Here is a 26979-nt window from a genome sequence, read left to right as displayed (position 1 = left end):
AGTAAAAAGAAATGCACATCTTTCCTACAAACATTAAAGCAGGATTCTATTTTTAAAAAACCTGGTAAGTGGAATCAAACAAGAACATTACAGTAAAATTCTTTCCTAGTAGCTAGATTTTGCTTAAGAGCAACTCCAGACCTGTTATTCATGTGTTATTTATCCAGTTTCAATCAACACACAATGAAAGGAGTGGCCAGTCCCAACTCTGTGGAAAATATCAAGCAGAGAAGTTTCTGTGCACATAGAGGCTCTCCATGTAAAGGAGGACACTGGAAATCCAGGGTACTTGCTTATGTGGAAACTTTCCACATGAACAAGATCCCATAATATTCATCTGTGTCACTTTCCATGTCAGGAAAATGATGGAGTGAATGTAGACTTCCCTCTGGGGAGTTCCATCAACAGAATTGTCATGTTGGACCACAGCCATCATGTATTATTCGAGACAACCACATGTTGTTCTTTAACATATCAGTCTGCAATGTCTTGAAGTTTGCAGTTTACTAGAACCCTTGCTTTCAACAAAACACAATATGGAACAAAAGGCATACATTTAGTGTTTAAAATCTTCAATCCGGGACTTGTTTTGAAGGCAGTGAGAAGAAGTCGAGATGGGAAGCTCCCACCCAATTACCTTTTCCTGGCCAAACCAGAGAAAGTAAGGTAGCCCTCCCTCATTCACTATCATGTTTGTAGCATGAGCTAAAAAGACTATGCTACACAGGTCTTTTTGCAGAGAGACTGTGGCAGCCGTTTTTAATAGATGATTACAGGCAGTCCCCAAGTTACGAACAATATAGGGGCCCCTGGTGGTGCAGAGAGTTAAACCACTGAGCTGCTGAATGTACTGACCGAAAAGTCGGCAGTTTGAATCTGGGCAGCAGGGTGAGCTCTCACTGTTAGGCCCAGCTTCTGCCAATCAAGAAGTTCAAAAACATGAAAATGTGAGTAGATCAATAGGCACCGCTCAGGCGGGAAGGTAACGGCATGACATGCAGGCTCCTTGGCTTAGAAATGGAGACGAGCACCACCCCCAGAGTCGGACATGACTAGACTTAATGTCAGGGGAAAACCTTTGCATTTATCTTAGGTTTGTTCTTAAGTTGAATTTGTTGGTAAGTCAGAACAGGTACATTTTTTAAGTGAAACACCATCCAAAAATATATTTGTTATAGCTTTGGATAGCATAAAGAAGGGTTAACATCCCTGTGGCGTTTGCGTTGCTGTATGTGCCCCTGTTCAGAAGATTTTACCTCACTTTCTGTCCCTATGACAATTGGATTTTGGACAGTTTGGCTTGTTGTGGACACAGGGATTGGAGATAAATCTTCAGTGGAGACATCTTTTCCCCATGGTAACTCTTTCAAGAGTGAAATAAAGAGATAAATCCTAGGGGTAGATTTATCTCACTTCCTGTTGTCTCAACCCTTTTGTAAGATAGATGTTTGTAACTCGAGGACTGTCTGTATTTTAAAATCTATTTGAGCCGAATAAAAAGTGGGGGATGAGGGAGGTGTGTGGGGAGGGGGTAATGGGGTAGGAGCCTCTTTTCACTGCCTTCACATTAGCTTCCTAACAAAGGCAGGTTGTTTCCCTTGCTCTTCTTCCTTCACTTTTTCTCCAGGCTGAATTCTCCTTATTTTTTTCCTCATTTATATTCCTTTCCCTATCTGCTTTTATATAAATGTATACTAAGTTTGGCAACACATTTTATTCCTTCCATTGCAATCTCTCAAATGCTTTTCTATGCATTTTAGGTATGAGCTTTCATGAAAAAAAATTGTATGTTAGATTACCCTAAGTTTACCCTCGACTTATCCATGCATCATTGCAAATTTTGGCCCCCAAACCTGTGCATGTCTTCTCCTGCATCCATTGTCCCCTTTCATTCTTGACTGTATGCTCATTTTTAAAATTGTCACCTAAACTTCAACTGCTTGTCACAGAATACTTAAAATACTTCTGTAGCCTGAATTTAGAATCTGTCAAAAGAATCCCAAACAGCATCACCGAATGTAAGGTCAGCATTTCTCTCACTGTTGACACTGTCTGGTTATGCAGCAAAATATTTCAAATCCTTTCACCAGCAATAATGACCATAATCCAACTGGCAAAGAATGCTTCATCATAAAGTTTCCCAGGATTTTAATACACACTGAATACATCCAACAAAAGCCACATCATCAAAACAAAAGGCAACAGTACCTAGACTGTCTGCCAGTTACATTTTAGAAAGTATAAAAATATCACTGCCTGCCAGACAGCTAAGGAATTTCTTTTTGTAAGAAAGGATAATTAAAACTTCTCATGAAGCAACATGGACATATTTAAGTTTCATGTCCCTGGCTCACCTAAGAGGCCTGATGACTATGACGTTTATATTAGTCTGTAGATATGTTTTGTTCTATGCCACTATAATAGCACCTTTACCCGAAGATTGAGCCTGCTAGAGAGAACCTCCTCTGTGTCCCAAAGAGGGAGCAATATACAATGTGCAGATCTGTGAGAAGGCCTTCTTTTTTGGTGGCACTCCGGTTGCAGAATGCCCTCCCCTTCGAAACCAATTGGCACAAACACTGGCTTCTTTCTGATGCAAGATTAAAATAATGCCCAAGATTCTGCATTGGGAACAGCAAGGATAGTGTTCAGTCAACTGTACCTTCTTCAACACATACAGCCTCCCAAAATCTACCTTACATTAGGAAGTGCCATCAACATATGAATTTCCAAGGCAATGAGACAGTCAATGAAGTACCTAGTCCTTCTTAATCAGGCAGCTTTGACAGGAATCCACAGATAATATAAAGAATTTTCTATTATACTGGCTTACTATCAATCTGAATTTCAACTATTTTATAAAAATATAAAAGTATGAACCAAAAAAGGATACACTGGTTACAAACAGTAAATGTGTGGATGTGGGATTCTGCTTACAGATCACATCGAGTAAACAACTTTCAATTTCAACTAATTCCCATAAAAAAGCAATGGCTTCTGTTTATAATAATATGTCAGGAACATCACCAGGAATAAACACAGAATAAGAAAAAATATAGATTTTGCTCTCCTTCTTCTTTTGCTTTTTCTACCAAGTTTAAATCAGTCATTCGTATAGCTTATCTGCTGATGGTAAGATGACCGATTTTTGCTGGAGATACTAAATTATTAGCTTAAATGGCCCAAATGAAGTTCAACACTGACATGGGTGAATCAAGATCCATTCAAACGCAATCAAGGGCTGTATCTTTTGTAATTGTCTCTCTCCTGCTTTCAGAATAGTCAACAGAACATTGTCGAGTATTGTTCTAGAAATAATTATACTGGTTTGATTGCCAAGTTTTTGAATGAATCAGCATATTCAGCTCTTTTACCGAGTAGCAAAAGTGGAGCTCCACAAATTATAGCCAGTGATTTACCAGACCACAATGTGGCATTCCAGTGAAGTATATTAAAGTGCAGGGAGTACTTACTACAGAAATGTGGTGCTTTTTCTGGAATTTATTTATTTATCGTGAGTTGAGGGTACATTTAAAAACACAAAGTAAAAAAAAACCTTGGCATTATGATAAATGTCCTTTGACCAGAAGCTGGCCACTTGGAGTATCACTGTGAGAAGATTTTCCATTGTTGGTTGCATTGTAGTAGGTGGTCTGTAAGTATTATCATCATGAAATAACTAATCCATTACAGCTAAAGCAATGTAGAAAGCTGTTCTTTTAAAACTGTGTAATGTAATAATATTGTGGCAAAGAAAGTACTGCAACTCAGCACCGCTTAGAATACTACTTTACAGATTTACTGCACATCAAGTAGAGGTTTAGAATATAAATCCAAAGTACAGTTGATGGAAATAAGACATCGATTTCAGCAGGTTATTTCTTACCATCTTTGATATTAAGAATCTGAGTATAGAAGTACTAGTAAGGGTGGAAGGATAAATTGGAGCTACAGAAAAGTTATTCTATTTCTGTTTTGCTCAAGCTATGGCATGACTCAATGAAAGCATGACATTATGTACATTATGTAACTGATGAAAGATATATTGTTTAAGAGTAGAATCTTAACAGTACATTGATTGTATCTTTCTCATTTAGATCCATGGAAAGGATTCACTTGAAAAGTTCAACCAGAAGTTCAACAACTTTCACCTTACAAGTTCACTTTCTTGATACACTATATTATCAAAATCATGTTGATACACTGTAGTTTCCACTCTGAAAATGCTATGAAATAGGCATTTCCCAATGAATTGAAAAAACAAATTAACAAGGCAATACCTCAGAGCAATTTACTACAAGACAGATCAAAACCAGAAAATAACACAAATTGCTGCTGAGTTTAGCTAACTCTTGTGCTTTTTTTCCTATCCACCTTAGGCTTCCCTAATTCTTTTTCTTTTTCTCTGATTTTGGTAAGCATCTCTAATTGCATATTGGTTTTTTTTTCTTTTGCACTAAATAGCATGTTGTTGAATTAGTAAACTCTTAACACTGCTTTTCCTGCATCCCACATTATCTTTTCAGCTATGTCCTCCTTGTGATTCTCTTTAATTTTGTATTCCTAATCTTTTCCTTAATCTGTTGGTCTTTCAGTATATAAAAGGAAGTCTCCAAGGCTTCCTTTTCCAAAACCGCCCTTTTAACTGTATCAGCATCAGATTGTGGTCTGCAAACTCTGGGTAGGTATTTAACCTTCTCTGTTTTTATTACCAACTCCTTAGTTGCAAAGATATAATATATTCTGGACGACAATCCATATCTATGGGAGAATATGAGTAATCCCTTCTATCTAGCTTTTGTATCCTCCATAGGTCATATAATTCCCAATGTTTTAAATCTCCTGGTAGTGTGCTCGGAAGTCACCTTTCCTTGGTGACTTTTTTTCTTTCGGAATTTCTATCTATCTTTGTATCCATTACCCTATTAAAGTTCCCTAACCACAATATTTCTTTCTCCCCTTCTTCTGCTAGGATATTGGATATTATTCTCCACATCGTGATACTATTGTTATATACACATAGAAAATTAAACAGTCTCAGAACCCAGCTCTTTTTCTTTAACGGTTGTCAAGACCAGTGGTTCTCAACCTGTGGGTCCCCAGGTTCTTTTAGCCTACAACTCCCAGAAATCACAGCCAGTTTACCAGCTGATAGGATTTCTGGAAGCTGAGGGCCCAAACATCTGGGGACCAATAGGTTGAGAACCACTGGTCAAGATCCATATAGAAATCTAACCGACAGCTCCACAATCTTAAACAACCTGCAACAGATCATACAACATTATGAAAACTAAGGATAAAACCCTGCTACAAGCTGATATTACAACTCAATATCTACCCTGGCAGCACCATTAGTCACTAAGAATATCGGACTGGTGCATCTTCCAATGTGATACATGCCATTGTTTGACAGTAATACCCATCTGCACTCTACACTGACAAACCCCCTCCAAGAAGACAAATAGACACAAATTTGACATCATGGTTGATCTATAAGTATCTGCTCTAAACAAAAGAAATCAAAGCAAGATTGAAAATAAATGGGCAGAATTGGAATATATTGGCAGAGATTTTAACAAAGACAATGTTTTACAGATAACAATAGATCTTGAAAACTTCCTAGAAGTGTCATTTGTACTTCAGTGGTCAGACTGTGCAAAACATTTTGCTTCATATCTTCACCACTGCTATCACTGCCTTATTTGCTTGTTACCATGCAGATTGAGGCAAAGCCATCTCATTCTCCCTAAACAGCTTAGTAAAAAATAATGCTCCCAGATAAAAAATATTTTCACAGAAAAAGAATACACATCCTAGACACACCCCATCCCTAGAATTTTTTCTGCAGTAAAGGACAAAAAAGAAAAGCCATACAAACTAACAAATGTTATTTCTCCTTCAGAAATCAACATGGAACACATACAGAAATTCTAGCAGCTAGGCAGTACCTGTCAATTCAGTCATATCTATACTGCAATTGGTTACACTTTGGAGGCTACTTCTCTGAACTGCAAAGATATCTGTTGGACAGTTTCCCAGAAACATGAGTATTGGGAATACATCCCAGATACAGAAATAGGTATTGTCATAAGCTGTGTTCTAATTCATATATATTAGTTAAGATTAGTCATATCCCAAGTAAACAAAGCACAGCTGGAGTTTACGCCCAGACAGCTGTATATTGCAGTATTATAATACAATTAAGGGGGTTTAAAAAACATCTTTAACATTCTGAGTTTTTAACTATTACACTCCTTAATTAGTTGCCTTTAAGGCATGCACTAAATATAAGCAATTACATTTAGCATGCAAAATGGCTCACCAGTTTTCAAGCTAAGTTGTACTTTCTCTCTTTGGAGAGATTGTACTTCACATGTTGCTAGTTTTATGAGATTCCAGTTGATTACGTCATTATATTGTCTCTACTTTTAGACAATATAAGCTACTATATATTTGTACAGGAGTGTAGAGGTAGATATAAATAAGCACAATTACTGTAGGTTGTGAAAGCGGAGATGGATTTTATCTATTTATTTATTTACAGTATTTATATCCCACCCTTCTCACCCTGAAGGGAACTCTGAGCAGCTTACAGAACACACATACAGCAAATATTCAATGCCAATTATACAATTAACTAGGACAGACAACACAAACAGAGATAAAGGCAGTTTTTCCCATCTTATTTCTGACATCTTGGAGGCTGTGCTCGACTTTGGCCATAGGGCATGCTGACACTCTATCTTCCATGCTGAGGAGCTTTCCTCCTATCGATGTCCTTAAGGGCGCCTTTATTACCTCTCTGTTAAAAGTGGTACATATCTGTCTGCTAAGTGGGCAGGTAAATTTGGACTAATTGCAGGTGCTCATCCCTGACCCGGGCTTGAACTGCCAATCTTTCGATTGACAGGATTTTTCTGCAGTACAGAGGTTTAGCCTGCTGTGCTATGTTTGACAGGTTGATCAAACCTCATTAATTACAGATAACTTAGCTTAAAAAATCTGAAAATACAATACATATATATTGTACAGTCTAAAAACAATACTAGCAACAACCTATTTCATAAAATGAACTAGTGAGTCCAACCGCCTGCTCAATGCCATATCTCGAGCTTAAGCATCCCAGTAACTAACCTTACGCCCCTTTCTGAAGAGGAGGAGATCTCACCATCTTTCTAGACAAGAAGTTCCATTGCCAAACTCTTACCATCATTCTAAAGATTCAATCAAATTCTACTTTTGTGTAACTGCAAAACCATCAAATCCAGTCCTATCCTGCAGAGTAAAAAGAAGAAGCCTGCTCCATCCTTTCTGTGGCAGCCCTTGACGTATCTTTTGTAATGTTGTGCACATTTCAATGGATCAGCTGCACTGAACTTGCAAACACAAAGTCAGTATTCTCACTACAAATATCTCAAAGCAGAAGTAAACTTTTTAGCTGAAATAGATTGAAAGATCAAAACATACCTTGAGGCCCCGAAAGCTTCCTGGGCTCGTAGGAGAGGAGCTAGAAGATTTTGTTGATTTAGGAGTTGAAATCTGGCTGCTCGTATTTCCATTGACTAGTGGGAATAACCAAGGGCAAAGAAAAAAAATGAACCTGTTATTAAAATGGTTGTAAATGTGAAATTCCTGTTAATATTTAATGCATTCCTTGCACTGAAAGTCCCATATACCCATGGTCAATATAAATGCTGTGTATACAACATATATTTTGCAATACACAATAATAGACTAGGAATCAGAGTTGCTAATGGATCCACTGCCTTTTTTTCTAGAGAGGGCATAAAAAGATGCATAACTGGTAGGCAAAGATGTAGCTCTATGCCAGGAAATACCTGCCTTCCCATGTGTTAAATCAAAACATGTCCAGAAACAGCAATAGAAGGGTCCCTCTTCCCTTAAATCCATGGTACTTTTTGGTTTTTAACAGTGATTCTATGTATGTAAACGCTCAGAAGACGATAACCTCACACCAAAGTGCTGTAACAATAAACAAAGCTGCACTTTAATGAATGCTTCTTTTTGCACAACTTTTAAAAGCATAACCTCTTTTCAGAATTAGGACTGTCAGATGTATGCTACAATGGTTGCTTTGGCCTCACTACTCCTTCTTTCAATTTCTTTCTGTCAATGCTTTTTAGATAACAGTTCACTGCCTGCAGCCAAGGAATGTTGATGAACATGCCAAGTTATCACATCAGGTCAGCCAGCATGTGTCTGAGAAATCATTATGGACAGAAAATTTACTCCGTGCCAAGGAAGGAGATGCTAACTGCTGACTAATAAGAACCTCTGAATATTTTCCATGTATAAACAAAAGCAACCCAGCCTAGTTTATGTCATGGTGAGCAACTTTCCCCCCTTTTGAGGACTTCTATTGGGGTCATCACCTTCTTTAGTGGTAATCAGCCAAGGCTGAAGCTAATGCATTACAACTAAAGCCAGAAGAAGAATAGCCTATTCCCTTCTTATTCTTTTCTATTATATCCCCTTTCCCTTCCCTTCCTTATCAGCTTACTAGGAAAAGGGACAAATCAGAGATTTTGAAACGGGGGATGTAGGTTCATTTATGCAATTGTGACTCTGAAAGAAAATCAAATGCCTGAAAATGCTGAGCTTAAGGCTTTGGCCAGAACCAGCTTGTCAGTACCCTAGTTTCATACTTGAATTTTGATGGGTGATTACATGTGTGAAAATATGTCATTTGTAAAGCAAAAAAGAAACCTCCTGTTCTTTTCAAAGTCTGAGTCCCCTTCTATACTGCGATATAAAATCCAGATTATCTGATCTGAATTGGATTGTATGGCAGTGTGGACTCATATAACCCAGTTCAAAATGTGGATAATCTGCTTTGATAATCTGGCAGTGTAGAAGGGGTTTGAACTGCCCTTTTCCCACTCCATTAAAATACTACAGAAATGGCCTCTTTAATAAGTATCAACTCCTAATTTATTGGTCAGATTCTCTCATGGGCATATTGCCATGTTCCATCAATATGATTCTATAGTCTTGGGTTTGTCCTTTGTAGAAGTAGTAGTAGTAGTAGTAGCAGTAGAAGAAGAAAATAAAGGAATTATTCCATAGATCAAGATTATTTTCAATACAGTTAAGCCATTTTCCTTTAAGAAAAAAAAATGAGTCAGCCAGCTAGATATCTGGTTTCCCTGGAAACACTAGTTACCTACACTTGTTCAGCTGTGCAGAATATCTACAATATAATTGGTGACGGGACACTTATTTAAGAAGCACTGTGTATACTGTGTACACTGTGTGAAGGCCTGCAGTGATGAACATGTCTAGTGTTTCCAAATAGTTTCCTCTTCAAAATGAATAAATAGGCTCCATAATCTGGTCTGTGTTAGAATCTTTGCTTGTAAATTTAGATTATGATCCTTGTGCTAGAGAAAGAATGGATGAATGTTTTACTGGGAAGGAAGGGTAAGACTGTATATGAATATCTTTAACCCTAAGGATGGGAGGTCCTTTGGGCTGGGGGTGACAAGGGGGAAATAGTGTAATGGGGAATCATTATCATAACTGTATGGCCGTGTTCCAGAAGCATTCTCTCTTGACATTTCACCTGCATCTATGGCAGGCATCCTTAGAAATTGTGAGGTCAGGAGAGAATGCTTCTAGAACATGGCCATATAGCCCGAAAAACACACAGCAACCCAGTGATTCCAGCCATGAAAGCCTTTGACAACACAATTATTATCGACACTGTTCTCAAGTATACATATTATACATATACATTTTTTTTTGTCGTGTCAGGAGCGACTTGAGAAACTGCAAGTCACTTCTGGTGTGAGAGAATTGGCCATCTGCAAGGACGTTGCCCAGGGGATGCCCGGATTTTTTTGATGTTTTTACCATCCTTGTGGGAGGCTTCTCTCATGTCCCCGCATGAGGAGCTGGAGCTGACAGAGGGAGCTCATCCAGGCTCTCCCTGGATTCAAACCTGCAACCTGTTGGTCTTCAGTCCTGCCGGTACAGGGGTTTCACCCACTGCATCACTAGGGGCTCCATACATATACATAAAACATAGAATCATAGAATCGAAGAGTTAGAAGAGACCTCATGGGCTATCCAGTCCAACCCCCTGCCAAGAAGCAGGAATATTGCATTCAAATCACCCCTGACAGATGGCCATCCAGCCTCTGTTTAAAAGCTTCCAAAGAAGGAGCCTTCACCACACTCCGGGGCAGAGAGTTCCACTGCTGAACAGCTCTCACAGTCAGGAAGTTCTTCCTCATGTTCAGATGGAAGAACTTCCTGACTGTGAGAGCCGTTCAGCAGTGGGGTTGTGTAGATTTTGGGAGGGGGGAGCAAGAAGAAGCAACCATACTAATGATTTGTTTTTGATCTTAAGAATGTAATTTCCGCAATATGATTGTTAAAAAAAAAACAGTTTTAAACAAAATAAATTAATAAACTTTTAATTCTTTACCATTTAAGAACCAAATTACTCAAATGACCATAGAAGCTAACATCTTTTGCTCAATCATTTAATTCTAAGATGGCAGACTGAATATTTATTTAGAACAGGAAAACTAACTTCTGTTTTTTCCATTCTTAGACCCATGTTTATAAGTTTGAAAAACAAACAAAAAAGATTTTTATAATTAGCAGCCTTCTAATTTGATTTGACCTTCATATCTCCTTGCCTACTCTTTATCCGTCTTCTGTATATTTATGGTCCTCAAGGGTTTCCACTCTTGAGCCAGCTTAACTTGTGGCATGTGTCTGCACCAAGGAAAATCCTGAAGTCTTAAGCAACACAGTCAAAACTCAATACCCCTCCAAAGCAGAGCAGCCAAGGAAATAGTAGATAAGAACATCTTCTTCTCTTGGAGCTACCAAGAGCTGGGAGAAGTTGATACCTTCTCAATGTCTTACTATGCCTGGATTGGTGATATCCAATTGATCATATCTTATTCATGGGCATTTGAGATAAGAATTGATCTAATTGATCTAATGACCACACAAGCATCTCTAGATCTCAGTAAGACTAGACTTCCCAAGAAGCTCCTGGTAGCTGTGCTCAAGGTGAAATAAATAATATCCCATCACAATACACATCCTTTCTCCCAGCAGAGCAAAGGTAAGCAAAAGAATTTATGCACAAGAAAATACACAATAGTGAAATTTGCATGATGCATTCCCTTCCTTGTTCTATTTTTCAGCAAGTTCCTTACCCATTTTTTTTAAAAAAGCTCAATTCAACTGTAGCAATTGTACCAATCAACAGCCAATATACAATCTTCCTAGCCTCATGAATGCAAGCTATGCAAGCACAAAACAGGCACATAAAACTATGCTTTTTTTCTTAATTTATGACAAGGACTACAGGTTATAAGGAGCTATGATAGCCATGGAAGAGGGGACCCCCCTTCTATATCCCATATCAGTAGAAAATGCAGCCTGTACTAATCTCTTAGAAATTTGATAACATTTTACAAACTAGTAATATTTGTAGGCTTACTTGCATGGCTAACTTATTCTTTAAAAAAAACCAAAGGAACTTATTTTTGGTCATATTCATCTAGTACAGAAGGAGAAATATTTGCAATGTTCTTATGATATCATTAGACTTGAATATTCTTACTACAGCTGAATAATCAACTGTTGTATGTATTGGTGTTTCTAAGTCCTTATTAACTGCAACCTTTAGTAAATAAATATATGTAGCAATTTAAATTTACTCCATTTCATCACTGAGCTATACTTAGTTCTAACTTATTGTTCAGGTAATATTGGTTATTGTACAGTATTATAAGCTATTGCTCCTATGCTTGTTGTTTGCTAGTCAAATTGTATATTCTAGTAAGCCTACTTCTATTGTACGTAAAATCTTAACACCCATTAAACTGTGATACAACCATTTCAGTTAGGACAAACTTGTCATGTCTTAAACTTGCAAATCATAGAACAATACAGTGCACAGATAGCGAGAAGGGATCAAATAAAAATGTAGGCAACAACAAGGTGGTACAAAGCCATAATAGCAATGGCTCACCTGGGGATTTTGCTGAAGAGTAAGCACTGGAGTAGTGACCACTCCTCTTTACTGTATTCATTCAATTGACACAAAAGAAAAAGACAGAAGAGAGATTATTCAAAGGTGTGAAAGAAAGATAAAGGTTTTGTTTTTGTTGTTTTTTAAAAAGGGAAAGGCAGAGAGCATGTTTTCCAGCAAGATTTGAAATTTACTAGTAAAGTTTGTAATAGTTCTTCACAGTCCTCTTTAAAACAAATTAAAACTACTATAAATGCTAATTATATTATATGGAAAATATATAACTGTAAGAAAGGTAAAGATACTATGTTGGAGATGTAATATAAGCAAAAAGGGGGTTGGTGCTTCTTTTAGTTTCATGACTAAGTCAGCACAGGTTTTTAGGCTTGATATTTTTAGTTGGATGTCCCCTTGACTTATCCACATAGCATATCAAAATCCATAATTTTGGATGTCAGGTGTTTTTTTTTTACTTTTTGCCCCTGCTGGAAATGTTGTATGAAGGGAATACAAATATTTTTAAATAATAGGAAGGGACTTTTTAATTATGGCCCTTTGAAATTTCTTCTCTAGGGAAGAATATCTGTCATTGACTTAATTATCTTTCCAGTGTTAGGTGAAGCCTTTTTTTAAAAAAAGTTGCCCAAACTTTTAAACAAACTATTACTTTAAATTTACTGGTTTTAGTTTTGTTTGTTTTTTGTCTTTTTGTATTTTATAATTCCTTACTGATATGGTGCTTTTATTGCATTTTTTAAATTTTTCTTTGATTAGGAGCTTTTCTGGGAACTGTTTGGGACTGAAGAATGGAGTAGATATTTCATAAGCAACAATTTATCAGGACATTGGCCATTTAAAACATATATACCTGAAGCAGGAGACTTGCTTCGACGTGAAGGTCCAGGACTTTTTGATCCAGAAAATCTTGGCATTCCAGGTGGACGGGAATAAGATGATTTCATAACACGACATTCTGTAAAGAACAGATGGATAACAGAAGAAATATCTGAGCTTCCAGTGACTTCCAAATAAAGTGACCTATTATATTTTCCCCATCAAAACGATGCCATTTTCTAAACAGATTTGTTCAAATGAATAAACAGATGTTCATCAATTCCCATTCTCTGTGGAGGAGACCAATTTCCCCTAAAATTGCGTTAAAACTAGTCTTAATTCATTTCACTGTGAAAATTAAAAGTGAATAAAATACTAATGGTTTTTTGTCTTATCTCTGTTTACAAAGTAGAATAATATTTAAGGTGTAGCATTCAGGAGTTTCCCATAAGTGGACAAGCTATTTGAAGGCAGAGACTGAAAAAAATGCTGCCATTTTGCAGGTTTTGCCAATCTGACTCGATTCATACCTCTTCCACCTGCTCATACCATCATAAGCTTAATTATTCAGCCAAAGGAGCCTGCAATCTGTTTGTTTTGTCAACAGGAGGTTTGAGAACCAGATAAATTGCGATTGGTGGTAGATCTTGCTTTAGCACAATCATCAATAAAAAGATATCCTGTCCCAACTCATCTTAAGCTGCAGAAATGGAGCAACCTTAGGGGGAAGCCAGCAGCAGTAGATATCTGTCTGAAAAGACTGCATGCTCTCGTCTGGTACTAAAATAAACATGTTCTGATTGAGGCATTCTGTTTCTTAATTCTAACAATATTCTTTGCCCTCAGCACTGAGCGGTGTGCACCCTACAGATCCCATAGGTTAGATGTCGTTAGTTGGGTTTTTTTTTTATAAAGGCCAAGAAATTTGATGCAAAAAGTCTGAACATTACACATCACTTAGACCAGTGGTTCTCAACCTGTGGGTCCCCAGATGTGTTGGCCTTCAACTCCCAGAAATCCTAACAACTGGTAAACAGGCTAGGATTTCTGTGAGTTGAAGGCCAAAACAACTGGGGACCCACAGGTTGGGAACCACTGACCTAGATGGTGCCCACATGGAAAAAACACATGCAACAACAATCCATAACAGGCAATTTTACCTCAGGACTGGCAATTATAATGACACACAGGGACCCAGTATGAAACTAGAATTTTTAATCCTTAACCCAACTTTGCTCCATATTAAGCAAATTCAGGAGATACTCCAGGGTTTGCTTTGCAACCACCTGACTGCCAGATTGGGTCAATTTCAGCCCAGTCCATTGTCCACAAACAGACAGTATCGCCATTTCCTTCAGTGTAGGGAAGGGGATGGATCCTCCTTGTTTTACCATTGCCTCTCCTCATCAGTCATGGAGCTCCCTGAGAAAACCTGGCCATTGTGATTGCATCTCCTGTGGACACAATGGGATGTCCATGTAATCAGCAAGGAGGCGATCACTCTATCTGGTTTAAGCAGACAATACAGAGGAGGCTCTCATTTTCTAAGTAGATATTACTTAGGAAGAGTTAGTTCTATTTAAACTGTTGCATTTATTCATATCATGATATGATCACCATACTCAATATATCTCATATGCATGGGGGTATTGGGGTAACGATACGAAAGGTTTGCTAGGGTAGACCCTCTTTCACTCAGACTCTGCCCCCCCCCCCCGAATCAAAATCCTGGCTACGGGCCTGGCACCAGCAAAATGTGAGGACGTAGTTGTGACATCCTGGAAGCTAGGTAGGACCTGTTAAGACCTCCAAAATGTTTTTCCTTAAATGTTAACGATTCCAATATTTAGGGATATAAGGTGGTTGAAGATTAGGAATTAAAACATGTAGAATAGACAAGCATGTAGGGAGAGAGTTAGACATGGGGGAACAATTTTAGAAACATCATTTGAACCAGAGTGGTACTTATGCTGAAGGTCTAAAAAGGAAGGAAGAGCCATGCATGTTTGAAATTGGTAATAGAACAGAGAAGATAATTGAGGTAACATAATAAACCTTGTACTCTCTATAACCTCAATCTCTGAAGAAATTTAAATTTAAACAGAAACTACCTTAAAAGGATTTTCTACAAAAAGAAATGTGACACAGTACACCAGCCTTGAAAAGGCACTGTATCCACATGTTCATGCCGTTTCAAAGTATCAGTTAGCAGTTCCTCATTCCATCAATGTAGAGCAAATTTTGAGGTACAGATTTAAGGCCCATCTTCTTATGTTTATCACTCAATCTTCTATTTATCTTTTCAGACATAAACCATACTAAATCCAGATTCCGTAGCCTCCAACTAATTGCTGTTTTGCTGTTGTCATATTATTCAAAAACTGATCTAAAATTTTCCAGATCAACAACAATAAAAATAGGATATATAGGCTTACCAGTGTGGTCCAGTACAAAATCATCTTGAGCATAACGGTATTTATCAGGTCCACAGGCAATGAAAACATCATCATCACCAAAAAAGTCTTGCAAGCAGGTAACCTAAGAATGAAAGAAAGAAAATCTCAGTATTACATAGACTAAGGAAAAAGGGTTTATATTCTGTGTCAAATTTCTTTCTGGTTCCTGCATTACATTATGTTTTATACCTACTGTTATGTTCTTGTGCACATAAAAAGTTAAGTACAAACAGATGGCCAACAGCACAGATATGTTTAAAAGTATAGGTTTTCAATTTTTATTTATTTATTTATTTATTTGCTTTATTTCTATACCGCATTTTTCAGCCCTTAACAGGCGACTCAATGCGGTTTACATGGTACAATTATAATTAGCAAAACTAATTATATGGCTAACCTCAAGGAAGATAACAAGGATAACATAGTTTTTAGAAACTAAATGAATATTTTACATATTATTGTTATTGTTTTATTGTTATTTCTATTCAGTCTTTTTCCAGTTCAGGACTCAAAGCAGCTTCCAACAAATTCTAAAAATAAGTCAAAACCCACAAATTACAAAAGTTTAAATGAGAATGAACAATAAAAAAAAATAAAGCCAGATCAAAACATGTACTGTAAAACATACATGAAACATTATACAACAAATCTTTCTTCATAAAATACCTTCAGAAACTTTTGACAAAAATGCAGGCATATCTACAAGCAAGCAAATCCAACTGTGGGCTCATAGAGGTATAGATAGGCATACAGACATACACATGTGAGATACTGGGAGTTTGCATATGGATATCTATGTGTGCAATGTTAGAGATTGAAAGATGCTCAGTTATTCTTTGCAGATACTCTAAAGTGCAAAAATAATTTCTTAACTAGCACACTGTCTATCCTGTAAATACTTTTGTGTGATTTGGGCCATCCTCAACTCAAGAAAAGACCAATCTAGTCCTTAGTAAAGGTGAATTGCACATCCTACATGTGGTTTGTCATTCTCTCCCAATGTAGCTATGTCATTGTTATTTGGGTCTAGACAAGAAGAACATTATAGTTTAGTGTCTTGGTTGTCTAATAGATGTTAGTTTTACTCTGAGTAGAACAAAGATACAGCTAAATTCAGGATTCAATTACATACATCTATCAGATTCCCTGCTTTTGCCAGAAATCCCTCTCCTTCCTGCAGCTTCTCATACAAATGAAAAATCTGCTTTGGACAGCATTATTAAACTGTTGTTCTGAATTCCCTGAACGCTGGTTCAGATTGATTAATTTTGAACAAAAGCCCATACTGTTAAAATAACATCTAAGGAGAGATTATGCGTGAATCACTGAGACACAGCATGAAAGGGTAAAAATGCATGTACATTTCTTTTAATGACCTCTTTCTAAAAATTACTTTATGTGTTTATTTTTTGCAGAAACTCTGTGTGCCATTATCCTCTGTTAAAAGCTTTACTGTTTTCTAATTACATATCTCACGTTGTTATCAAGCCATGGCACCCCCTTCCCAAAAGTTTAAGAATAATAAGGACTTCAAGGAAGAGATATGATTTTTCTTTAAAATATTTTAAAAATATTTTCTGATGTTTCAAAGTTTTGCAGTATCAAAGTCACTAGATGCTCCAGAAGGATCTAGCAGCAACCCCAAACTCTATTAAATTGAAACTTTTTAATAAATGCATAAAAATAATATTTCTGTGTAACTTATATTGCTTGAATAATGTATCAATTTCTAAATGTATCAAATGTATCAAATGTATTCTGAAGACATCCGCTGTCCACGTGCTCCCTGTTTACATAAGCTCCTGGAAACAGAGACCACTATACAATTAACAAAAATCTTTGTAGCACTCTCTCAAGTCAGATAAAGTCAAGCGCTTTGAGTATATATGTGAAGCAGATGGTCCTTTTTGTCACCAAGATGAACTTAAGATGTTTTTCTGTTTAGACAAAGCTGGAGACATGTCATTCCCATGAAAGAGAAGGCTAAACAAATATGAATACATTAGGCAGCCAAGTCCTTGGTCATTTAGTATTGTCACTCTTTGTCTTTTGATATTTACACCTTTGTCACCACGGAACTGGACACTTAAGTTAATAAAGAAATTATCTGCATATCCATGCAACCACTTCCCTATTTTGCGCCCTCCATGTAGACATATCTGCAACAAACAGACTGGGTCTTTAAACTGACCAACCATCAGCTGTTCTTCCAGTCAAGAAGATCTCCTCCTTCTGTCTGTGATATTCAGGGGAACCTCCAGTTAATCCCGGCACAGATACTAGCTGGTCCCACTTTTCAACCAATCAGGTGAGGGTGTGGGAAGTCTGAATAGATGTCAGAACTGCAAAAAACATCTTGAGTTTTTTATATTAATTTGTGCTTGTATGTTTAAAATGTGCTGCCTGAATTTGCTTCCCTTTTGGCCAAATCAAAATAAATTCTGTAGTTTTGCCTTCACCCCTGAGTGCTTGCGTCTTCAACCACCAGAAGTTTAAGGAATTGAGGGAAACTGTATATAAAGAGGCAGAATATTCCCTTGAGTAAGTAGTGTCCCATTTGAGCCCTTGTTTCCAAACATTCTTCCAGGGACAATCAAAATTAAAATGAGGTTCAATTTAAGCAAGCAGAAAGTGATGCACATTAGGAAACATACGTTCACATATTTATCGATAGTGTCTAGCCTGGCAAGAACTAATTAAGAAAGGGATTTTGGGTTCATAGCAGACATATACATATTGGATTGATTATAGCATCAGTCCAACATGTATACTTCGTGGAAAGAACCCATTTGATTTCTAAGGAAATTGTTAGGAAAATAACTGAAAATGAAACTAGCCATGTAACAGTCTGTAAAGGTATTTTAATTCATGGTGCCATGGGTATGTAGGATTATAGATGTTGGTCATAATGGGTACATATTTTCTCCAGTACAGAGACAATAAGTCTCTGCATACCAATTGCTGAGATATTTAAACAAGCAGATTTCACTGTGGGAATCCAGTAATTGACTCGACAAGACTTTGGTCGTATCCATCAGGGTTTTCTTGCGTTCTTGATGGTCCAAACAGAATTGACATTATTTACGTATACAGAACTTATGTTGTAAGAGAGTATGTAGTGACAGGTTTATTTCTGCTATTTTGGCATTGAATTGTTGCCTGTTAGTAGCCGTCCTGAGTTCCTCCTTGGAGGTCGAGATAGGATGGATTATAAATGCTCCAAATAAATAAATAAATAAGCACTTGGCATAAAATACATATATTTGCATGGCACAGAGTCATACAGTGCAATCATATGCACATTTATTCAGCAATGCATGTTTCCAGTATGGCTTACTGCTTAACTAATTTCTTACTAAGGATGCTCTCCTAATTCCTCCCACCCTTCAATCTTATACACACTTCTTTGAGAACAAGCTCCAGTAGTAAACTCCATGGTTTTTCCCACACTTGTATAAAATTGCACTATGAATATCCAAACAAGGCAATATACAACAGAAACAACAGAAACATGCCTTTTGAAGTATGACTGAAAGACATCTAACATTAACTTTCCATGTCCTGATGCATTTTTAGAAGAACTCTACAGAAAGATGTCAATTTAAGTGAAGCCTTATGAATTTATTTTGCTAACTCAGGAATTTTCCCCAGCTAATTCGATCCCCATATTTATATCTTATATCAAACATATGCTGCTTTACTCTACTTCTTGTTGTGTGGTTTCAAGTCATTTTCAACTGATAGCAACCCTAAGGTGACCTATCACAGAGCTTTCTTGACAAGATTTGTTCAGAGGGGGTTTCCCTTTGCCTTCCTCTTGAGATTGAGAGTGTGTGACTGGAACAAGGTCACCCAATGAGTTTCCATGGCCAACCAAAGTTTTGAACCCTGTTTTCCAGAGTCTTAGCCCAATGCCCAAACCACTACATCACACTGGCTCTATCTAATATACTGCTGAACCCAAAAGCCACTTCTTATAATTATACCAGTAAAATGAACACATTGTGGATGAATTACCATTAAAAAAACATCTAAAAAAGTAATAATTGCCATGGTTACCCGAGACATAGTAAAAAGGATAAAATATATTTTTACATCCTTCCCTGATATGTATTCACCTCACCTTGATTTTTGTTAATTGCTACAATCAGAATCAGTGATAATGGAGATTAAGGTTAAAGAGGTCAGCACATTAATCCAGTTGATTAAAGAAGAAACATGGTAGATTGTTGAAATGGGCAAAAATTATATCTCATGAAGAGCAAAGGTCCATGATAACCTCCAACCTTTCAATTCTTTAACTTCAGTCATAATATTATACAGGCAGTCCCCAAGTTACAAACATTCTACTTACAAATGACTCATAATGAAGAACTGCGGTGAGACATCAGGAAGTAAGGGAAATCTACAACTCAGAAGAGAAATTCAGTCCTTGAAGGGTTATCATGGGGAAAAGGCGTCTCAGCTGAAGCTTTCTCAACAATCCTGTTTCCACAACAAGTCCAATTTATCAAAATCCAATTATCACAGGGACAGAAAGTGAGGTGAAATCTTTGGAACAGAGGGAAAGACAGCAAAATAAACATCACAGGGGTGTTAACCCGTCCCTATGCTATCCAAAGCATATGTATGTACTATATGTGTGTATATAGATATATGTGTCTGTGTGTGTGTATACATACACACACACACATATATAGGGGCTGTAGTGGCGCAGCGAGTTAAACTGCTAAGCTACAGAACTTGCTGACCGGAAGGTCGGTGGTTCGAATCTGCAGAACTGGATGAGCTCCCACTGTTAGCCCCAGCTTCTGCCAACCTAGAAGTTTGAAAACATGCAAATATGAGTAGATCAATAGGTACCGCTTCTGCGGGAAGGTAATGGCGTTCCATGTAGTCATGTCGGCCATGTGACCTTGGAGGCATCTATGGACAACACCAGCTCTTTGGCTTAGAAATTAAGATAAGTACCACCGCTCAGAGTTGGATGCAACTAGACTTAATATCAAGGAGAAATCTTTACCTACACACACACACACACACAAATATACATATACACACACACATATATGATTGAACTTACATTTTAAAATGAACCTGTTCCAGCTTACAAACAAATTTAACTTCAGAACCTATAGATCCTATCTTGTTTGTAACTTGGGGACTTGCCTGTACTAAATTTTGTCAGCAGAAGCCCTTATCTGTGTCTGGATACTGAGAGATTGGCAGTGGGGCGGAGAATCTATTCTTTGACTACATCTTGAATTCCTAATATACCTATGTCTTAGCCATGGATGTGAGGACTCAAGGCATTGGTTTTTACATTACAGTTGATCTCATGCTAATTATGAGTAAGTGGTAGGGCTTTTTTCTATAGCACAATGTCAACAGCAGATGGTCTATGAAAACTAGAAGAGCCTTGCTTAAAATAAAAGAGAAAAGAACCCAACAATAAAACCAACCAGCAATTATTTCTGAAAAGACAAACAATAAGCATGTCTAAAGACTTAAATGAGATAAAGATTTAATAGGCTTTATTTGCCTCAAGAAACAAAAGCTCTCTGACTTTCATTACAGAAGGGAGGCAGAGAAAAATGAAACCACAATGAAAAAAGAAAGAAAGAACTGTTTTAATGTACATTGATATTTATTTTTTAGGCATTTGATTGTATTTTATGATGTGTTTTATTGTTTTGGCATCAAATTGTTGCCTGTTAGTAGCCGTCCTGAGTTCCTCCTTGGAGGTCGAGATAGGATGGGTTATAAATGTTCCAAATAAATAAATAAGCACTTGTCATATATATATATATATATATATATATATATATATGCGCATGGCACGGAGTCATACAGTGCAATCATATGCACATTTATTCAGCAATGCATGTTTCCAGTATGGCTTACTGCTTAACTCGTTTCTTACTAAGGATGCTCTCCTAATTCCTCCCACCCTTTTCATTCCAGTTGTCTAACGATAACATTTGCATTTATGCCCTCCAAGATAGTAGTAAATATTGGCCAGAATACAGGGAAGGCTTGTTACTCCCTGCAGTAGAAAAACACTCAGAATATCAATGACTTTCAGCTTTCTCAAAGATCATTTGTACAAGGCAGTTGAAAGCAGTGCAGTTGTCATGGCAGCTAAACCAGAGATAAAAGAAGGCTGAACTTACAGTAAGACCATCTGTAGGCTGAAACATGTAGCACTGAGCATTTGTTTGATTCTATTATCAAGCTGAATGACATAACTGTTCTCTCCACCCAACATCCAGTTAGCTTTAGAATAACCTCATGATAAAGGATAAATGTCTGCATAGGCTGCTTCTCAGGAGAAATATTAATTCACCTCATCTTAGCTAAGCAGTGTGACAAGGCAAATATTTAACTGTTTCCTATCCTGACTCGTCAACACAAATACTCCCTTTCTATACTGAAAAGGAATGTTCTTGCTGTAAAGATGCCATCTTTGATATTTAATTTTTCCTCTTTAAAAAAAAATCCTAAAAGAGATCTGTCCTTCCCATGCAAGGGTATTATTCTAGAGCACTCTGTATATAGCCAACACACCATATTCTTCACAGTGTCCCAATCACACAAAAACAGTATTGACAGACTGCTAAAGCATTCTTTCAGCATCTTGGTTCACTGCCCTTCATCTCTCTATTCCACCATTTAACACAGATAGAGGGTTTCTTTGACAGTGCCAGCATTTTATGACTTGGAAGGTAATATAGGTTTGCCTGTATTTTAAAAGTAACACAGTAACAGAAAATACAAGATAATGCAGAACAATAAGGGAAGGAAGCAAGTAAACACAGGCACCACTAGTACCCTATACACTCATGTATAAGACTAGAAATTTTAGTCAAAAAAACCAAACCTAAAAATCCTGGTTCGGCCTTCGATACAGCTGATGGGAGAGCATGGCATCGGGCCAGGGTGAAAGCCCTTCGATGAATAGGAACCTCTAAGTATGTTAAATATGCCATAGGGGAGGCAAGGTATTTGCTGTCTTCACTGATAAGGAAGGTTGGAGCCAAGGCCAGATCTAGTTGGCGGTCTGTGTCTGTGATACGTTGTTTAATAACTGCTTTGGCTTGATTGTAATCCATAGCTAATAGTAGACCTGGAGAAAATCCCAACGAGGAGATTTTGGATGCTACCGCCTGCTTCCATGTGGATTGGAAGTCATCCTCCATGGTTAGTGGGGCAAGGCCAAGGGGTGCACGGGACAGTCTGAGCCAGAGGTTAAGTATGGCCACCCACACCCTGGCCTCCACTCTCATAAAACCCGTCTCTAGTCGCAGGGTGGCATTAGAAACGCATTTAGGTACCTGCAAGGCCGATCTCAGAAACTTGGACTGAACCACCTCTAATGGGGCAAAACTGGGGAAGGGGCCCAGCTGAGCACCATACAAGAGTTGGGCTAATGACTTGGCTTCAAACAGCTTGAGCGCTGCCGGTGTGAAGTGGCCCCCTCTTGTCCTGAGATATTTAAGAATGGCAATTGAGCTCCCCTGCGCGGTGTTGGATACTTGATCCCCATGAGCTCTTCTGCTACCATTAGATTGGAAAACTACACCTAGATATTTGAAGGATGTAACTTGTTCAATTTTATGACCATCTATGCTCCAAGAGTAAGTCCTGGGCCTATTAGCGAAAGCCATGTTTTTGGTTTTATTGTAATTGAGTTGGAGCTGATCTGTGTTGCAATGTTGTATTAATGCTCTCAAAGCTCTTTTGAGCCCAATGGGTGTTCTAGAGAGCACAGCAGCATCATCTGCATAAAGCAGGATGGAGATGTGTCTTCCCGCCAGCTTTGGGGGGTGGAAGTCCATGTTTTGAAGCTGGTCCACTATGGAGTTTATATAGAAGTTGAACAGCAAAGGGGTCAGAATGAAGCCTTGCTTGACACCCTTGTACACAGTGCATTACTCCAGTTCAAAGGCCCATTAAATAGCCATGTTTTTAGGCTCGAATGGAAGGTTTGGGATTTGGGGCTAATTTAATCTCTCTAGGGAGGGAATTCCAGAGCCAGGGAGCCACCACCAAGAAGGCCCTCTCTCTCATCCCCACCAATTGCACCTGTGGTGGTTCATAGAAGGAGATGCAGTCTCGAATATAGGTTGGACCCAAAGCATATAGGGTTTTATAGGTAATAACCTGCACTTTGAATTGGGCCTGGAAACTTGTCGGACACCAGTGGAGATGCTTTAATAGCGGTCTGGTATGGTCCCTATAGCCCTGGTTAGCAATCTGGCTGCTGACCTTTGTACTAATTGCAATTTCCGAGCCATGCCCTTCTCTAAATGGAATGGTGAAAAGCAAGAACTCTATTCCAGAACTTAAATGAAGCACCAACACCACCTACTCTCTTCATTGTGGGGTTTCTTCCGGCCTTTTTAATGCCTAAATGGGAAATAATGATAGTGGTCAAGGACAACTGCTCACCAACAAGGCAACACTAGTGCTTTCTCCTCTCTGCAGAATGACCCTCAACTTATCTATATGTCATATACAAATCCATAATTTTGGTCCAAAAACCTGTCCTTAGCTTTTGAACAAGATTGTCTTATACATGAGTATATATACGGTATATTGCTCTGGGGATGTTTAAGGGTTATACATTATGAGTCTCTTTGCTTTCTACATCTAAATCTGTGATTTCAAGAATTTACATGTAAAGCTCTCGTGTGTGGATCCATTCCAAAAAAGCTACATTGCTTCCAAGTTGCAATCACGACAGAGTCTTTAATCTGGTTCTCTTCCAAGAAAATGAAAACAAGGTTGTACTGTTTAAAGACAAAAAACTGGATGACATTTCCTCTTTCAAAGGGAAGAAAGCCTCAACTGAAATGAAAGCCCTTGACCCTAGAGGCAAGTTGTAGTAAAATATCGAGCCACAGAAGACAGTGAATTTCTATTTTGTATGAGAATTAATGCCACCTATGGCCTTGGACAATATTAACATCAAGAAAACAGGATATGTTTCAACATTTAGAAGGAGGAAATGTTCAGTTTAACAGACAAAGGAAAGGAAGTTTGGGTGTATAGTACACCCAATAATGGTTGGAAATGTGTGTAAAAGTGAGCTATAATAATACGCAGCTCATGGAGAAACACACTCTATCAAATCGGAACAGATATAGTTGAAATGAAAGTACTGTATATACTTAATGAAAGAACAACCTTTGTAGCTATTTTGTTGTATTCAGTAAAATAGGTGTCAATAATCCTCCAGGGTAGGGTTTCCTTGCTTTTTCCACTCACAACCCGTTTCCATCTGAGAAATTTTTACATGACCTCAGGAACATAGTTATATAAAATAGGTATAAAATGCATACATTTACTGAAATATATCAGCATTTGTAAGTCTTGCTAAACAGGCTGCTAGCTAAACAGGCTTTTTGGGGAGTGGAGGTGATGTATTTTTTGCAGGGCACAACAACACTTTATTTACATCCTGGCCCATCTCCCCGTGAGGACTCAGGGCAGCTCACAGACATAAAAAGGCTATGGGTGCACTGTACACTGAGAACACTGCACGTTGTTACTGACATATTTGTGTAAATGATTGGCATTCAGAAACCTTGTATTGTTGCCAAATTTTTCATGTCCCCAACACTGAGCTAAGGAGACCCTGTTTGGGGTAGAGACCCACTTTGAGCAGAAATCATTTCAGTGTGTTTCCTGTCTCTCTGACATTTAAAGAAAGTGATTTTTTGCAGAGAGATAAAGTATGTGTAATCACCATCATCCGTCTGTTCAAATTAAAAGAACAATGCCCTCATCCTCTCATCATATCACAATACTGACATAGCCATTGTTCAGCAAAACTGCCTGAAATTCAAAGTACAAATCACAAGGAAACCCACTATAGAAAAAGGTTAACCCTAACTTTCCTGTTTCCCATCTGCCACCAACAAGTACAGCCCTAGACAAAGTTATCTTATCAGCCTCCTGCTTATAGTGAGGTGAAAAGGGCAGCTGAAACCCTATCCTTGATGGGCCAGCTTGAGCTTTGTTTACTATCAAAGCGTCATATGCAATACTGTGAGAGGACCTGGGTGGGATGAAAGGATGAGAAAAGGATGTGGATGTTTTAATGTATGCTCTTAAATACTAAACCAATGAATTATATAGGAGCTGAAACCAAGCTATTTGCTTGAAGCAACGCAATTTGTGCCTAATGAACAGTGATGGGTGCCTAATGAATTCTCTATTGCCAATCCTTTCTGCCCAAGAGCAAACCATTCTGTCATCAGATTCTGAGGACAGCAGGGTGTTAAACTGTTTTAAAATATTAATCAATGATAAACATGGAATTTACCAATAGACAGATCACTTTGAAAGCCTGACAGAATAAAAGCAAAGAGGCTAGTGAATAAATGTAAAATATTTTAGCCTACTTTAAAATGTAAGATGTATTTAAAAGGAACTCTTGCTGATCGCTCAAGAATCTCCAAGAAAAGCAACCCATATTCAAGGATTCCTAATATAATTGACCAGCCCAATAAACTGCAAAATTATATCAAATATTTAAACCATTAAAATGTAAAATAATTCTTGTCCTTCACCATCAGTAGTGTAGTTGTAGTCGTGAAAAAAGGACAAAAAAGAAACAGAACTTCCTAACAATAGCTGCATTTTACAATTTATAAAATGCATTGATTTAAAACAAATGTGTCCCTAAGAGATTTTGAGAATGAAAGAAATATGCAGTTTCAATTTTTAAAATTGTGAATAGTATAGAAACTATCAATTCATTCAAAGCTACGTTTAATATTTAAAAAATGATTAGGAAGAGCATAGTGCATGCTTTGCATACACAAAGTTCCAATTCAGTTCTTAGCTGCTTGAATTAAAGTAACCAGGCAGAAGGTGATGCAAAACTGCTGCCAATCTGCATAAAAAAATACTACATTAGATGGACAACCTGATCTGATAATGGGGTCTTTGTGTATCTTTCAATGTTATGTGAGTTGACATATTTGTCATTTTCCATAAATAAAAAGCTATTTACATGTTTTTTATGTTAACACAGAAAGCTTTAATATTTTCATCTTTTGCATTGTTGTGTCGTTAAGGCTTAATTTTGTTGCCAATATAGTTAATACCATGTTGACTCAAGTCTAGTACTCACCTTTTTTGACTAATGCCAAAAGTGAAGTGAGAATTAGATTTGATGGAGTGTTAGAATCATGCATGTAAACCTGGCTGTGCTCCTCGATCACGGCAAACTTAATGTACCATTGATTGTAATGCACACTTTGCCAGCCTCAGCCTGATAGAGGGCATGGCTTTCCAACTGGCCTCTTTTACAAGGCCTTCAAAATCTCTCCCTGGTTTTGAAGGCCTCATGAATGAGGTCTTAGTTGGGAAGCCGCTGCCTGCTCATCCGGTGTACATTGATATCAATGGCACATTATACTCAAGTAAATATGGGTATCAAGGTAGTTTTAATAATTCCCAAGAGTATTCTAGTTGCATTTAGGTCCAAAACTGCCACTTTCATAGCATTGGGAGTGCATATAAGTGATACAAACTCAAAGGAGATTACAATTAACATTTGCTTGGGTTGGAATTATCTACATTCACCTTCATAAGAGAACATATAGACAAATCTAACAGACATCCGGCCCAAGAAAGCTTATACACAGAAAACACAAA

The 26979-nt window shown here is 37.7% G+C and overlaps 1 protein-coding gene across 5 annotated transcripts in view; it reads right to left on the bottom strand.

Moving 5' to 3' along the window:
* The window catches only part of DCLK2 (doublecortin like kinase 2), a 99771-nt gene that overhangs the window by 36503 nt on the left and 36289 nt on the right, over nucleotides 1-26979 (bottom strand). For 3 of the 5 annotated variants that reach the window (XR_009631633.2, XM_060778860.2, XM_060778858.2), the window contains exons 3-6: nucleotides 15289-15391; nucleotides 12888-12992; nucleotides 12020-12070; nucleotides 7468-7562 (exon numbers count right to left, since the gene is read on the bottom strand). Coding sequence is in view for 3 of the 5 variants with exons in the window: in XM_060778860.2 (XP_060634843.2) it covers nucleotides 7468-7562; nucleotides 12020-12070; nucleotides 12888-12992; nucleotides 15289-15391 (354 nt within the window). In the remaining 2 variants the exon portion in view is untranslated. The remainder of the gene's footprint in view (nucleotides 1-7467; nucleotides 7563-12019; nucleotides 12071-12887; nucleotides 12993-15288; nucleotides 15392-26979) is intronic. The other 2 variants (XR_009631634.2, XM_060778859.2) reach the window with 1 other exon arrangement.

Source organism: Anolis sagrei, chromosome 5 (genome assembly GCF_037176765.1).
Source record: "Anolis sagrei isolate rAnoSag1 chromosome 5, rAnoSag1.mat, whole genome shotgun sequence".
NCBI lineage: Eukaryota > Metazoa > Chordata > Lepidosauria > Squamata > Dactyloidae > Anolis > Anolis sagrei.
The sequence above is the reverse complement of the archived record's forward strand: the minus strand, read 5'-3'. Positions and strand labels throughout refer to the sequence as shown.